General features: G+C 46.4%; 1 protein-coding gene across 1 annotated transcript in view; it reads right to left on the bottom strand.

Moving 5' to 3' along the window:
- Positions 1-2,141: 2,141 nt before the first annotated feature.
- The window catches only part of LOC130122512 (centrosomal protein of 55 kDa-like), a 38,300-nt gene continuing 23,666 nt past the window's right edge, over positions 2,142-16,775 (bottom strand). Inside the window, exons 2-10 of the mRNA XM_056291444.1 lie at positions 8,299-8,571; positions 7,224-7,274; positions 5,891-6,041; positions 5,427-5,553; positions 5,112-5,289; positions 4,950-5,012; positions 2,910-3,032; positions 2,567-2,757; positions 2,142-2,148 (exon numbers count right to left, since the gene is read on the bottom strand). Of these exons, the coding sequence (XP_056147419.1) occupies positions 2,142-2,148; positions 2,567-2,757; positions 2,910-3,032; positions 4,950-5,012; positions 5,112-5,289; positions 5,427-5,553; positions 5,891-6,041; positions 7,224-7,274; positions 8,299-8,571 (1,164 nt within the window). The remainder of the gene's footprint in view (positions 2,149-2,566; positions 2,758-2,909; positions 3,033-4,949; positions 5,013-5,111; positions 5,290-5,426; positions 5,554-5,890; positions 6,042-7,223; positions 7,275-8,298; positions 8,572-16,775) is intronic.

Here is a 16,775-nt window from a genome sequence, read left to right as displayed (position 1 = left end):
ACTAGAAAAAGAAATATCATAAGAATAAATAGTATGATTTTATGAGGATAAGGATAATGCTATCATGACAATACCAAGCAAAGGTCAGAGGAGGTGTAGCCCACATGATAGAGGCTGTGTTTAAGTGCCTTATTGGGTGTGGGAGGCTTTGCATGAAGGTGAGCAACCTAACAGGACAGACTAATGAAGAAACTGTTGTACAAAAGAAACAAGACTAAGTTCAGGTGCAGAAGAATTATGACATGTTTAGCTTCAACGGTGGTTGGTTTGGTTACATGTTGTCTCTACAAGTGAGGCAAACAAAAGCACAAAGAACCAACACAGAAGTGATCTAATGAGATGGCTGACATGCAGCCACCTGAGGTGACCACACTCCAGTGGGACAGAAGGACAACTCAGCATGAGTGCTTGCAGGCTAGCATGTTGTAGACTAATTTTGATCTAATGGCATTAATATAGAAATAGATGTAAACGTAATGGACTAGGCTATTTCAGGCTATACTGCCTACTTAAATTAGATATCACCTATGAGAATATGTGGGGTTACAAATCACTGCTTTGCATTTAATTCCTGTTGTTGGCAAACAGACTCCCATTTGTCCCTAAAATTTGATTAGGAGGCAGTAACGGCAGACATGTTCTGCCTTGCCAGAAGGACATGACCAAAAGCTACTTTAAAATATATGCCACTTTTAACAATATCAGAGCTGAGCTCTCTTCAGTAGTAAACTAAATGTAGGGTCTTTGAAAACTTTTTTAGTTGTAATCAGTTTAATTAGTTGTCATTGGTTATTCTTACATGTGTCATCTGCTGGTAAATTACATCTGCTCAGATTTTGTGAATCAAAACAATATTCTCAAAAGTGGGTACTAGTATCAGTTGAGTTTAAGTTAAAGAAGGGATTAATATACCACATTTAAAATTCCTATCAGTAAACAAGACATAGATTTCATAGTTTTCTTTTCACTGGTAGTTCCCTTTCATTGTACTGAAAATAAAATATTCACCATCAAAAAATGACTTAATTCATTAGCAAAAATTGTCTTTAACTTACAAGCCGTTAAAACATACTCTGCATATACCTTTGGCACTGCTGCATAGACCTTTGGCACTGTAGGATTTCTAATATGATCACTGTTGAGGAGAGGACATGTTCAACAGGACCACAGAAAACAGGACTTAAATGATGTCCACATCTGTAGGATCTGTGAAACATCTTAAGGTAGGAGAGTGTGATTATTCTGTCCATCAGTAACATTATGGTAGATTGAAATACCACACCATTAGTGTGGTTGAGCTCCAGCATCCCTGCGACCCTGAGAGCAGGATAAGCGGTTCGGAAAATGGATGGAATGGATAGTGTGGTTGATACTACACCTCTGATACTCATGGCTGTTTCTCTCATTATTAGCACAAGGCATCTGCTTCAGTGATGCTACAACAGAGCGATGGTAGAGCCTGTGCCAGCTATTCCTGACATGGCACACAAAGTAGAGGGTAAGACTGAGACCTAAACTGGCTAGAATGAATGTTACCATCCATAAAAACATGGTGAGAGAGACATACTGGTGACTGTTGAGGTTCCTGGCCAGGATAAGGAAAGAGTTGATGAAAATCGTGCCCTATATAATTAGGAAAGACAGCATGGGTGCCAACAGCATACAGGGGAGCTTAATATCTTGGAGACAGTGGGATGGGGGGAGGGGGGTATGGTGAAGGGAGACTGGCTCTTGTAAGGCTGTGTTTGTACACTAGCTTCGAACTAAGTGGATAACAATGAAGTGGATAACAAGAGAAGACAGCTTTATTATACCATAATAACAAGCACTGGGAAAAGTGTTCGAACACAATCAACTAACTAACTTTACATGAATGTTTCTTCATATGCATACTTCCTGAAAGGTAAGTAAATTTGTGCCTAAACCATATTATGCACCAGCTTTTTCCTAATACCAGCCTGTAGGTTAACCCTTGGTGACATTCCCTTTCAAAGCCTACATTAACAGACCTCTACAGCCCCATATTCTCAACTACTACAGGGGAGATACTAATCCCCTACCTTAAATAGTAAGGGACGGAGATTACCTTACACAATCTGTTTTGAGCTATTTATCTGGTTTCAGAAGTGAAAGACAAGGATCTAGCACCTGAACACCATATGAAAAAGGAATTCATCACACTGAATTTGAATAGTACTGTTAAATCAATTTCTAAATTATGCCAAATTAAATCATTAAACAATAGAGGGATTTTAAAGCAAACACACCAAAATAATAAACAAGTAAAAACATATTTTTTTGAAAGATTTTCACAAGGATACATATAAAGTCTTTGAGGCTTTATATAACATTAACATAACCTCTGCTATTTCAAGTTATCTGTGATGAAGGTAGGATATTTCCGGAACAAATAACATATACATATCTCAAGTTAGTCGAGTTATTTATGACTAAATAAATCAAGTGAAATCTTAAACAACTCCCTACAATACAGTATGCATAAAGACCACACCATACATAAGAAAGGACCTGGATATAACAGAGATGGTAGCTAGACTCTGCTCACCCTAGGCAGTAATCTAGGTGAGCCAGCAGTTCTCGGTGTTTGCTGGTTGGGTATTGTGCCTGGCAGCCTGGACACTCCAGGAAGCTTTCGTCTAACAGGTTAGGGATTTGAAAAGACGTCACATTCTCTCTGGGGGGCTTGTAGGGTACATGTCTGTTGTGAGAACTGGCCTCATATGAGCTGGCATCCACCTGATTTCGCCAAAACAGCACACATGCAAACAAGAGAAGGTTTAGATATTTTTTTCTAAAATGCCTATTCTGTAACACTTAAAAACTGCTACTGAGATACATTAACATGGAATATCAAACGTGACATGGCCTATTGGTCTGGCCATACCAACCTCAGACAGTTTTGCTTCATGGCCTTTTGTCTTACGCAGTTCCTTGAGAACTCTCTGTAGATGTTTTTGTAAATACAGGCAATCTTCTTTCTCATCTTTAAGGTCTTCGGAACATACTTGGATCTATAATGTACAAATTTACAATTACACTAAAGCCTATAATCCAGTATAATGATAAATGGCAAACTTATTGAATTTACACAGAGAACAGTGTTATAGATTATTATTATTAGGGGTCCAAACAACTGTTGTGTTTGTTCTGGTTCTTCTTCTTCTATTTTGTTATCAGTTTTTTATGCCCTAAAAGTGTCTGGCTCTCAGAAACCACAAGGCATAGAGACACCAAACTTGGTGAATAGGTTTCATAAGCTGCTGGTCTGTGGCAGAAATTTCTATATTTGCTTAATATGAAAGCCTGTTCAAATCCAACAGTTTATCAGCCAACCTTGACCCAATTTCTCAGGTAAATGGTGTAATGCTTTAATGAATATTAACATAATGTGAACATATGTGAAATCTAACCAATGAAGCAATTTGCATGAAAATGGTCTATATTTATGTGGGACATGTGGCAGATGTTGTAAATTGGCAATGACTCATAATTATGCCAGAATGGTCCTTTAAGACTCTGTAGATGTCTTTTTTTTTTTGGATTCCCTCCCATTTTCACCGCAACTGTACTTGGCCAATTACCCCACTCTTCCGAGCCGTCCCTGGTCGCTGCTCTACCCCCTCTGCCAAGCCAGGGAGGGCTGCAGACTACCACATGCCTCCTCCGATACATGTGGAGTTGCCAGCCACTTCTTTTGACCTGACAGTGAGGAGTTTCACCAGGGGGACGTAGCACGTGGGAGGATCATGCTATTCCCCCCAGTTCCCCTTCCCCCCCGAACAGGCGCCCCAACTGACCAAAGGAGGCGCTAGTGTAGCGACCAGGTCACACCCACATCCGGCTTCACACCCACAGACATGGCCAATTGTGTCTGAAGGGATATCCGACCAAGCCGGAGGTGATATGGGGATTTGAACCAGCGATCCCTGTGTTGGCAGGCAATAGAATAGACCACCACACCACCTGAAAACCCCCAGATGTCTTATCATTTTAACTGATTTTAATCTCTGGTGTCACTAATGCGGGTGCTTTCAATAAACTGGCTGTTGAGCCCTTTTTTAACACCACTGGGGCCTGTGTCATAATTAAATTGCTTTCTGTGTGTAATCGTACATTTGGCAAATTGTATAGTCTTGTAAAGTTTCAAGGAAATGTGGCCTGCCTGTTCCTGTGTATAGCCCAGGCTCAAACTGAAGGAGAAGTGCAGACTGACAAAGAGCAGCTATTGATCTTTATTAAAGTAGAATTAAATGTCAATATTGAGTAGCTAGATTTGCATCAACATCCAGGGTTTATTAAATTAACTTTCACTTGAAGATGTAGGCTTGATACATAAAGCAGAAGATATCAAACATGCATGCTCAATAATCCAGGTAAGAAAATCAAATAAAGTTGAATCAGTTCACCTGGATACATTTATTGACAGATATGTTTCATCACTCAACTAAGTGACATCTTCAGCCTAAACTGACTGCAGGCATCCCCACCCTGTAACAACACTGTACAAAACAGTTGCCTAACGACTGAAACCATCGACCGGTTTCATGTGCAAATATGGGTCAAAACTCTAGTTAATGGTCACATTCATATTTGCACATGAAACTGGTCATTGGTTTTGGTCGTTATACATCTGTTGCCATACAATGCTGTGATTGCAACATTCCCTAATCCTCTGTGAATAGTACGCATGGCCTTTGAAATTCTAGTTAGGGGTCACACCCAATTTGCATATGAAACTGGTCGATGGTTTCGGTCGTTAGGCAACTGTATTGCACCGTGTTGTTTATAAGGGGTGGGGATGCCTGCAGTCAGTTTAGACTGAAGATGTCACTTAGTTGAGTGATGAAACGAATCTGTCAATAAATGTTGTATCCAGATGAACTGATTCAACCTTCTTTGATAGAGCAGAAGAGGTATGAATACCATACCTGCTGCCCAAGGATTGCCATCTTTTTTTGGTCCTCCCGGAGGTGCACCCGAAGGAGATTCACCTTAGAGAAAGATTCTGGTTAATAATTTAAACAACTATCTTGTGGTCCTCTTGTACTGAAATTCCCCTGATTGAATCACTTTGCTCGACACTATTGTACCTGTAATAGGAGCTCAGTTGACCTGTGCTTCTCCTTAGCCAGTCTGTCCTGGAGCTCTTTGGCCTTTGCTCTAAGCCTGCTTTCTCTTTTAGCTTCCTCTGCACTCTTCCTTTTACTCAAGCTCTCCTCCTGCAGCTCCTGTTTGAGCTCATCCACCTGTCTTTGCTTCTCCTCAAACCTAGACATTCATCAGTTTTTCATGCAGCTGACCAGCATCCTCAATTTCTCACATTTTTACAGGGACCAATTCCATTTTTTCTAAGAAAACGTAGGTGACAGAGTTGGTAGTTTTAGCTTTGGGCTGATGTTACCCACCTCAACAGCATCTCATCTGGGTCACAGTAGGCCATGCTGACCTTCTCCCTGAGCACTTCTAGCTGTTGTTTCGCTTTAAATAGGAGATTTTCATAGTGCTCTTGCATCTGAGCCATTATATCCTCCTCTGCTGAAACTGAAAAACAGCAGTAGTGGTAGAAATGAAACCAACTAAACATAAGTTTCATCCTTCAATCAACTGAAATAGTTAAGATACACTATGACATATATATATATATATATATATATATATATATATATATATATATATATATATGTGTGTGTGTGTGTGTGTATGTGTGTGTCCTAAGTGAATAGATGGTAAGTGGGCCACAGAATGGGTCATGGAATACTCCCAAGGTTTTCTCATCTCTTGGAAACATTGTTTTGACAGTTTCTTGGTGTCCCTTGTCAGCAGATGTCCCACTGGTGTGTGCCCACTGCCCGCTGTCCCCCTGGCTTACCATGTGAATGGGCCTCATTGTACTGCTCTGAGGGGGCCTGGTTGGCTTGGTTCAGCTGCTTCTCCAGCCATGACATTCTGTCCAGAATTCCCTTCATATAGGCCTCTCTCTGCTGGTCATACGCCACCCACTGCTTGTTCTTCTCCAAGGCCTTGGAGAATAAAATAACAGAATGAGAAGCAAATAATGGGGTGACACAGAGACAGCCGCGTCAAGGGGACGACTACACAGTACAAACACTCAGCAAGTTACTATTTGTGTATAGTCACCCTTCCTCACCAGGGGGAAAAAAAAACCTCTCTCTTTGGGCACACAACAAACACATGTATACACACACACACACACACACACAACAAAATATTTGTTCTATTCCATAATAATCTTATCTAAAGGATAACTCACTTTTTTACAACCTGGGCCTTATATTGGTAGTTTTTGCCATTGTGCATTATCACTAATAATATCATTTTATTCACTGGTTTCATTTTGAAGATTTTGGACATGAGACCATCACTACACAAGACCTTACTGGGCATTGGAACCCAAGCTTTAAACCTGCCTTTTTCAACAACATTAACAAAAAAAAAAACAAAAAAAACAGTGCCTCAGCTAGACTATGTACACAATGTTCCATTACCATTCTCAATTGTGCTGGATGTTTAGTTTATCACTGTAAATATTCTGCAAGTTGAACCAGGAAGTTGCTCAGCTAGATGATAAGACTATTGTTGATAATGTTTGATATTTCAGGTAAATAACGGTTAACTTTGGTTTTCTCTTCCACGTGGTTTAAACTGGATGATTTCTGTGTCACTTGGTCCCTTGACAGTAGCAACTGATTACAATCACTTAGTCTAATATAATTTATGTAGTATATTTACTCGCAGGACTTTCCAGATTGCCCTGTGATGGCCTGGTGGCCTGTCTAGGGTGTCTCCCCACCTGCCGTCCAATGACTGCTGGGATAGGCTCCAGCATCCCCGCGACCCTGAGAGCAGGATAAGCAGTTTGGATAATGGATGGATGGATAAGTAGGTTGAAATGGACTTGCTGAAATGTGTCTCACACTCGTTTTACGATGCCGTATAAGACACTGTTGTAAAGCTGTCTCTAGCAGTGATTCCATGTCCAAGATCTACACAATGAAACCAGTGGGTAAAATGATATCATAACTGATATGCACGATGGCAAAAACAATGAAAATAAGGCCGAGGCTGCAAAAAAATGGAATTACCTTTTAATGAAGAAAGATGAAATAGATAAATGCGGCCTTATTGAAATGGCCAGAGACTGACTGGAAGGAACTTTTCCAGCTCCAGCTATGCCAACTTACATCTTTCAGGTTATTGCTGAACATTGTCAGAAGGATATTGGAATTGGAGTTCTATGAGAAAATATGGGGATAGAATACACACCAATTTACAAAAAATACAAATGACAAAATTACACAAAATAAACACAAGTATAAATGAAACTTTAAATGAAAGCAGTCTCATGTTCAAACTCAAATTTGAAGAATGCTGTGACATTAAATACCCTCAAATATTTCAGATGTTATATCCACTTCAATTAAAAGTTATTGCTGTGTCTTGGTTTTATCAGAGTGTATTTCCCTCTCTGTTAGCAGCAGCACTTTCAAATGGAGAATTCTTTTCAATATCCATTATGATCAATATCTATTACTAGTTAAAGGTAGTGTAAAGAAAGGATGCCACTACAAAATAAACACTGCCATCTAGTGTTGTGGACACTGAAAGTGACAAGGACACAACTTTTTCATGCTGTAATCCATCTTGGCCTGGGACCTACCAAATATTTTGTGCAGTAAAAAAGCAAGACAATTAATCCTCTCTATATGGTTCATCTATACAATATTCCCCTTCTCAGTCTTCAGTCATGGCCTACTAATGATCAAATCAAACTGAAAAGGCATGTCAACATTAAACATTAGATTAGTGATGTTTTGGGAAAAAAAATTAATCAATGCATTTTTTACACTGACTCAAAAAATATGAAAATACATGTTTTCTTTCTTTTGGCATAGTGGCCCAGTGGTTAGCGCTGTCAGCTCACAGCAAGAGGGTCCGGGGTTTGAACCCTGGGTTTGTCCAACCTTGAAGCATGAAGGCAGCAGCCCACTGCCCCTAGCTACACAGATCACAGCTAGGATGGGTTAATTTGCAGTAACTGAATTTCCCCAAGGGGATTAATAAAAGAAACGTATTATTCAAATTCTTTCTTCAAACAAAATGCATTTATTGTAGATATTCTGCTCATTGATTAAATAAAAACAATAAGCCCTAGTGATAGAAAGTTGAATCAGTTCATCTGGACACGTTTATTCAACTTTCTGTGATTTTCTTACCTGGATTATTGAGCATGCATAATGACAAGAAGCCCTAGTATACCTGGTAATCTTCAACTTTGGCTTCCATCTCCTGGCATCTGTCAGAGAGAATCACCAGCTTGTTCTTGACTTCTTCTCTCTTAGTCTCAAAAGCCTGAATCAATTTCTTTGTGTTTTCCTTTTCTCTAACATAGCGGTCGATCTGTTCCAGCAGGTGGGCATCACTCTTCCCTCTTATCATATTCAGCTGTCTCCTTAGTGACGCTATCTCTTCATCTTTTGCCACCAGCTGCTGAGAAAAACTCTCACTTATGGTTTCCAGAGAGAGGATTCTCTGTGAATCAATATAGAGAAAATGATTAATGTCCTCACCAGTTGGACATATATATATATATATATATATATATATATGTATATTGGCTGAATTGTCTAACCCAGACATGGGCAATTGGTGGCATTAGCGTGTGTGTGGGGGCTGCAGCTCCCCCTAGTGGTGGCAGGTGGCTGTGTAACATCTTAGACCCAACAGTATGCCTAACTTCTATACAAATGCAAAAAATAATAAATAAATACATACATAAAATAAAACACCTTTATTTTAAACAGTAGGCTAGGGCTGCGTGGAATGTATATGTTTTTTTGTGATCAACAATTTTATTTTATTTTTTTTAAAAAAGCAGGACACGACACACAAACAACAGGGCAGCACATTAGTAACAATGTTTAAGGACTGAAATAAAGGGAAAAAAATTACAGAATAAAAAAAACGTATCCATAGTAGCTGAAACTAAGAGACAGACTTTCCCAAGAGAAAAACTGAAAAGAAAGAAAAAAACCCCAATAAAACAAAACTATACATTGTATATACAACCATCCATTTCTACTAATTTCCAAAGCTGGCCAGCTCCAGGTCTGATGTTACTGGGTGTGGGGGGGCGTAGGGAGGTGGAGATCCCCTCTTTTAAGGTAGTCTCTTATGGACACAGCTATGCCTGACCATGCCTGCACAGCGGCAGTCTTAGCTCAATTGAGTCATGCTGTTGTACACTCAAGACACACTATGCTCTGGTAGGACGCCATCCAGCACTTAATTAAAAGAAGTTTGGGATTAAACCACAGTGTCAGTATGGTCTTTTTTGCTGCAGTAAAGCCTGCCAGCATAAGTCTTCACTGATTTAAATTGAGAGACAAAGACAAATCGTCATTGAGCAGACAAAGGCAGGGATGAGGCAATATTGTTAATCCTAATAACTCTGACAACGTTGACATAACCTGTGTCCAAAAATCTCTAATCAGTGAGCAGTCCCAAAACATATGCATTGTTGTGCCCAGCACCTGAGCCCGGCAGTGAGTACAGTTAGGGCTGGTAATGAGTTTCATTTTAAAACATTTGATTGGTGTAGCATATGCTCTGTGAATCATCTTATAGTGTATAAGCTGATGCGCAAGATTTTTAGAGGTACTGCTTATGTTAGACCATTACGTTTCCCAATTTGCTTCCAGACCGACAATGCGGAGTTCCTGGCCCACACCCCTTCAACTGCCAGTGTCTTAGTAGAGTGATCAAGCAGAGAGTTATATATACACGTGTCACTGTCCCCCGAGTACCCTGCCCAGGACCGATTCACTCCTCCATAGGGTGCTCCGGCAAAGGCCCATTCCAGGGCACCCCATATGTTTTCATTGCAGATCTCAGTCTCAAGTAAAAAAAGAAAGAGGTGCCCGGTAAATCCTATTCCTCCCTAATATCTTGGAATGAACGGAGTCCAGCATTGTTAAAAATATCAATGAGAGTGAAGACACCTTTTTGTGACCATGAGGGAAATATAAAAGGCTGCCCACCTGATTGAAGGTGATAGTTATTCCATAGTGGAGATGTTTGATGAAATAAATCTATTTTGCCCATCATCAGCTCCACTTTTTGCCATACATCAATAGAATTGGTTACAATGCTCCTGTATCATAAATTAATGTTTTTGCACCCCTGCCTGTATATAATAACTCTTCCAGACGGGTGTGGCTTCACGCGTGCTGCCTCCATAGCCCACCAAGGGACCTCAGATTCCTGTTTTCTCCAAACATGCAGTAGTCTAATTTGAAAAGCACAATAATAAAAATTAAGGTTTGGGACAGCTAAGCCTCCAGTGAATTTGGTTCTTTGTAAGGTTGTAAGTTTGATTCGTGCATGCTTTCCTCCCCAAATGAACTGTGATATGAGGGAGTGCATTACCGTGATAAATTTAGGTGGTGGTGCTAGGGGGATAATAAAAAACAAAAAATTAATCCGAGGCAAAATGTTCATTTTGATAGTTGTAACTCTGCCTTGTAAAGACACAAAGCGAGTCCCACCTCTTCAGATCATCTTTAATCTTTTTCACAGCCAAAAAGTTTTCCTGAACTATTCTACAAAGACTGGGGTAAATCTTTATGCCAAGGTATATAAAGGAAGTACAGTTAGGGATGTCAACAGTCAAACTGGTATTTAATGCAGCGGTATTCAATGGAAGAAGAGCAGATTTAGTCCAGTTGATTTTATATCCTGCCATCCCTTTAAATAAATCAAAGAGTTTTAGGACCTGCAGTAGTGATGTCTGAATATTAGATATGAAAAGACAATCATCTGCATATAATGAAATATGTCTAGATTGGTCTAAGGTTATAGGAGATATTGTGTCACTCTCTCTGATGGACTGAGCCAGAGGTTCTAGGGACAACGCAAAGAGCAGAGGGGAAAGCGGATAACCCTGTCTGGTTCCGCGATGTAAAGGAAAGGGTTGTGATTGCTATGTTCCTGTGAGAACTGATGCTGTAGCATGACCATATAGCGTTTGTGTCAAGGAGATGAAGTTAGGCCCAAATTCGAATCTCTCCATGACCAGCCATAGGTAACTCCATTCCTGTCTGTCAAAAGCTTTATCAACATCAAGAGAGAGATCAGCACAGTCCTCTGGAACAGTATCTGCAACCTCGATAACATGTAGGAGGCTTCTAACCTTATCTGATGCTACTCTCCCTTTCATGAATCCCGTCTGATCAAAGTGAATTAACTTCCCAATTACCGCCTCCATGAGAGTAACCAGTACCTTGGCATAAAACTTTACATCTCCACAAATCAGCGAAACTGGGCGATAACTTGAGCATTCAAGTGGATCTTTACCTTTTTTGAGTAAGACGGTGATAACTGCATTTCTCTGGTCCCTATGAAAGGATCCCTGTTCAATGGCAAAGTTTATAGAGCCCAATATAAGAGGTCCTACCTGATCCCAAAAGGCTAGATACAGTTCCGGAGGTAGGCCGTCCAAACCAGGACTCTTGCCCTTTTGGAGAGTTTTTACTGCCGTTTCAAGCTCTTCTAAATAGATGGGGCTTTCTAAGCTTAAGCTCTCTAAGTGGTCCAGACAAGGCAAAGCTAAATTTTGAAGGAACATGGTGCACTTCTCCATATCTACATGGCAGTCTGATGTGTAGAGACTGCTGTAGAAATTTTTGAAAACATTGTTGATTGGACTGGGACCTGTAACGTCACCTTCTGTTGTACGAATTGCATTAATCACTGCTTTGGATTCATTTTGTTTTAACTGGAGGGCTAATTGTTATGCTCGCGCACCAGAACCTGACCCGTGTGGCGAAACCCAAGACAGACACGAGATGACTTCTAAGTCTACAAAGGGGGGTTTTATTGTGGGAGGGAAATGTATGGTGAAAAAAGGCGTTCTGTTAGTGGGATGTGTGAATAAACTATGTGTGGTGTCCCGTGGTTTGCGTGTATAACTATGTGCGAGTGTTTTTAGCCAATGTGTGGTGCGGTATGTAAATGACCAGGAGGTGTTGAAGAAATGTGCGTGCACCTGGCGAGAAAGTCCAGTCCGTGATCCAAGAGGGGTTGTCCGAGAAAGTCCAGGTCCGAGATCCGGGAAGTCGAGTCCGAAAGGAGGGGTTCAGGTAGAGGGACAAGGGGGGAGATCGCAGGAGAGGTCCGGGGAGAAACGTGAAGGTCGCGGAGGGAGAGTCTTGGGAGGAAACAGAGACACGAAGATAAGACACTGGGGAATAAACAGAAAAGCAAGGAACGCTTGTCAGAACTTTACCGCAGGGTTCAGTACGTCGAAGCACTGAGAGACGTTCTGGGAGGCTTTTTGTAGAAGGCTGCCTGATTGCCACAGGTGTGCCTGATGGATGATGGCAAACACCTGGTGCAGTGCAGCGCTCGTCTCAGAGCGCGAGCCGAGCGCTCGGATGTTTCCGGCACGTCCGAGCTGGGGGAGTGGCTTGAACGTGCCGGGGAGGCAGCTCGGGGCGGTGTAACCACAACAGGACCCCCCCTCCTACGGGAGACACCGGGCGACCGTCCGATGGCGTTGGGGTGGGCCCGATAGAACTCCTCCAGGAGTGCGGGGTCGGCCAGGTAGGACCGGGGAACCCAGCTGCGGTCCTCGGGCCCATAGCCAACCCAGTCCACCAGGTATTGGTACCCACGCCCCCGGCGGCGTACGGCGAGCAGCTGGTCGACATCCCAGACCATGTCACCACCGTCGAGGACCCTGGGGGGTGGAGGAGCTTGGACAGGGGGAGACAGGGGGCTGGTGGCTACCGGTTTGAGGCGCGAGACATGGAAGACGGGATGGATCTTGAGTGAGGTAGGGAGATGGAGACGCACCGCCGAAGGGTTGACGATGCGGTCGATGGTGTAGGGACCGACGTAGCGGGGAGCCAGCTTCCGGTTGAGGGTAGGGAGGGGCAGGTCCCGGGCCAGGAGCCATACCCTCTGGCCAGGTCGATAAGCTGGGGCCGGCACTCTCCGCCGGTTGGCGCTGCGCCGGGCCCGCTCTGTAGCTTGCAACATAGCGGCCCGGGCGGTCTTCCAAACGCGCCGGCATCGGCGGAGATGGGCCCTCGTGGACGGGACCGCTACCTCCAACTCCTGACGGGGGAATAGAGGGGGTTGATAGCCCAGGGAACACTCGAAGGGGGACAAACCGGTAGCCGAACTCTCCATGGAGTTGAGCGAGTACTCCACCCAGGGCAGGTACTTGCTCCAGGAGGCGGGGTTGCTGGTGGTAACGCAACGCAAAGCCGCCTCCAGGGCTTGATTGGCCCGCTCTGCCTGCCCATTGGTCTGGGGGTGATACCCGGAGGAGAGGCTGACCGTGGCCCCAATCCCCTTACAGAAGGCCTGCCATACCTTCGAAGTGAACTGGGGACCACGGTCAGAGACAATGTCCAGGGGAATCCCATGAGGTCGGACGACGTGGGAGACGAGAAGGTCCGCCGTCTCGGCTGCAGAGGGGAGTTTGGTGAGGGCAACAAAATGGACGGCCTTGGAAAACCGGTCGACAATGGTCAGGATGGTGTCATTGCCTTGGGACACGGGGAGGCCAGTTACAAAGTCCAAGGCAATGTGGGACCAAGGTCGGCCGGGGACAGGAAGGGGGCGCAGGAGACCTGCTGGAGGGCGATGGAGAGCCTTGCTGCGGGCGCAGGTGGTGCAGGCTGCCACGAACTCTCTGGTGTCTGCCTCCATGGTGGGCCACCAGAAACCCCTGCGGATGAAGGCCGCCGTTCGGTAGACACCGGGGTGGCAGGCAAGATGGCTGGAGTGGCCCCACTCCAGCACCTGGGGCCGGACAGAGGGAGGCACAAATAGCCGGTTCCGGGGTCCATTGCCTGGGTCGGGATGGGCGCGCTGGGCCCTTCTCACCACTGATTCGATGGCCCAGGTGACGGCGCCCACCATCCGGGCCGGGGGAAGGACGGTGTCTGGGGCGTCAGGGGACCCCTCGGGAAACAGACGGGAGAGGGCGTCTGCCCTGACGTTCTTGGTGCCCGGGCGGTAGGTGAGGGTGAAGTCGAACCGGCTGAAGAAGAGAGCCCAGCGCGCCTGCCTGGGGTTGAGCCTCTTAGCCGTCCGTAGGTCAGGTTTTTGTGATCGGACCATACGATGAACGGCTGCCCTGCCCCCTCCAGCCAGTGTCTCCACTCCTCTAGGGCGGCGTGGACGGCCAGCAACTCCCTGTTGCCGATGTCATAATTCTTCTCCGCAGGACTGAAACGCCGGGAGAAGGCGCACGGGTGGATCTTCTGGTCCTCCTCCGACCGCTGGGAGAGGACGGCTCCGATGCCCGTGTCCGATGCGTCCACCTCCACGATGAACTGTCTGCACGGGTCCGGGTGGGCGAGCACCGGAGCCGTTGTGAACAGCCTCTTCAGGGCCAAGAAGGCGGCTTCCGCCTCCGAGTTCCAGGAGAAGGGGCGGAGGTTGGAGGTGAGTGCAGTGAGGGGGGCGGCCACACGGCTGAACCCCCTGATGAAGCGCCGGTAGAAGTTTGCAAACCCCAGGAAGCGCTGGAGTTGCGTCCTGTTGGTGGGCCGTGCCCACTCCTCCACCGCTCGGGTCTTCCTGGGGTCAGTGCGGACGAGCCCCTTCTCCACGATGTGGCCAAGGAACTCCACGGAGGCGGAGTGGAACACGCACTTCTCGGCTTTCACGAAGAGCCTGTTCTCCAGCAGCCGTTGGAGGACCAGGCGGACATGCTGGTGGTGTTCCTCCTCAGTCCTGGAGAACACGAGTATGTCATCCAGGTACACCACCGCGAACGTGTTCAGCATGTCCCGGAGCACGTCGTTGACCAATGCCTGGAAGACGGCCGGGGCGTTGGTGAGGCCGAAGGGCATAACGAGGTACTCGAAATGCCCTAGGTGGGTGTTGAAGGCCGTCTTCCATTCATCCCCTTCCCGGATGCGCACCAGGTGGTACGCGCTGCGCAGGTCCAGCTTCGTGAACACCGTGGCGTGAGTGAGTGGCTCGAACGTGGAACTCATAAGGGGAGTGGGTATTTATTTTTCACCGTGATATTATTTAACATTCGATAATCTATGCAAGGCCTCAGGCTGCCCTCCTTCTTTGCCACAAAAAAGAAGCCCGCCGCCACCGGGGAAGACGAGGGCCTTATGATTCCTGAGGCCAGGGACTCTGATATAATTGCGCATAGCCTCCTTCTCTGGGACGGAGAGGTTATACAACCGACCGGTGGGAAGGGCGGCCCCGGGAAAGAGATCTATGGCACAATCATAGGGACGGTGAGGGGGGAGGGAAAGTGCACTCTCTTTACTAAATACAGGGGCTAAATCGTGATAAATGGAAGGAACACCAGTAAGATCCGTGGGAGGAGGCACGGGTCTGAGGCCGCTGGACGGGGAGTGGGCGGAGCGAAGGCAGTTGGCATGACACGCAACGCTCCAACCCAAAATCCGCCCAGTAGACCAAGAGATGTAGGGATCGTGCCGTTCCAACCACGGTCTTCCTAACACCAGGGGCGCGCAAAACCAAGAAACGGATAGCTTCCACGTGATTACCCGAAAGAGTGAGGGTGAGGGAAGCAGTGCTGTGTGTGATTTTACCTAGTGAACGTCCATCTAGGGCTTGGGCTGTGAGGGGTGTGTCTAGGGGGACGAGTGGAATGCCGGCCTGCCGGGCCAGCGAGGTGTCCATCAAACACTCGTCCGCCCCCGAATCCAAGAGTGCACCAACAGACAGTGAGCGGTTACCCCAGGTGAGAGTGACCGGAAAGAGGTGGTTGTGCTTCTTCTTGGGCTGGGGCTGAGGAAGGGTCGTCAGACTCACTAGGACACCCCTCACTAGTGAGCCGGGTCTTTTTGGGCGAGTCGGGCAGGCCTTGATATAGTGGCCCGACCTCCCGCAGTAGAGGCAGAGGTGGCCATGCATCCTCTGCTCCCTAACTTCCAGCGGGAGCCGTGACCGACCCAACTGCATGGGCTCCTCCTCCGGCCTGGATCCAGAAGCCACCCAGGGTTGCGAGGTGGAGTGATCCCACGGGACGCTGACCCAGGGAAGGCACCGGTAGGACGGACGGGGGTTGGTCTATGGGAGGGGCCAGCGCGCAGGGCGCGTTCCTGGCCCCGCTCCCGCAGCCGTTCGTCCATCTGGAGGGCGAGGGTGACGAGCTCTTCGAAGGAGGCGGGGTGGTCCCGAACGATAAGATCTTTGATGGGCTCGCTCAGCCCCCTCCTGTACGCGCTCTTGAGCGCAGTGTCATCCCACCCACTGTCTGCCGCGAGTATCCTTACCTCCAGGGAATACTCTGCCACCGACCTGGCTCCCTGTTGGATGGAATGGAGGCGGCCGGCAGCGTCCTGCCCGTCAGCTGGGTGGTCGAACACCAGATTGAACTCGCGGCGGAAGGCACCATAGTCCGAGGCGAGCTGCTCGGTATGGCCTACCGCCGCTATGGCCCAGCTGAAGGCTTTGCCGGTGAGGAGGGACATGACAAGGGCTACCTTGGTCTCTCCTGTCCTATACCTAGCTGGCTGGTGTTTGAACAGGAGCTCACACTGACCAAGGAAACCCCTGCACAGCTCGAACTCCCCACCGAAGGCCTTGGGGCAGGGGAGGTTAGGCTCGCACCGGGGGTCGACTCGGAGGGGGAACGTCGGGACCAGGAACGGGGAAACCGGAGGCCGAGCTGGGGGCAGAGACCGAGGCCAGGGCAGGGTGGTCGCTCATCCTGGAGACCGCTGTGG

This window comes from Lampris incognitus, chromosome 13 (assembly GCF_029633865.1).
Source record: "Lampris incognitus isolate fLamInc1 chromosome 13, fLamInc1.hap2, whole genome shotgun sequence".
NCBI lineage: Eukaryota > Metazoa > Chordata > Actinopteri > Lampriformes > Lampridae > Lampris > Lampris incognitus.
This window is presented reverse-complemented; position numbering and strand designations above follow the sequence as displayed.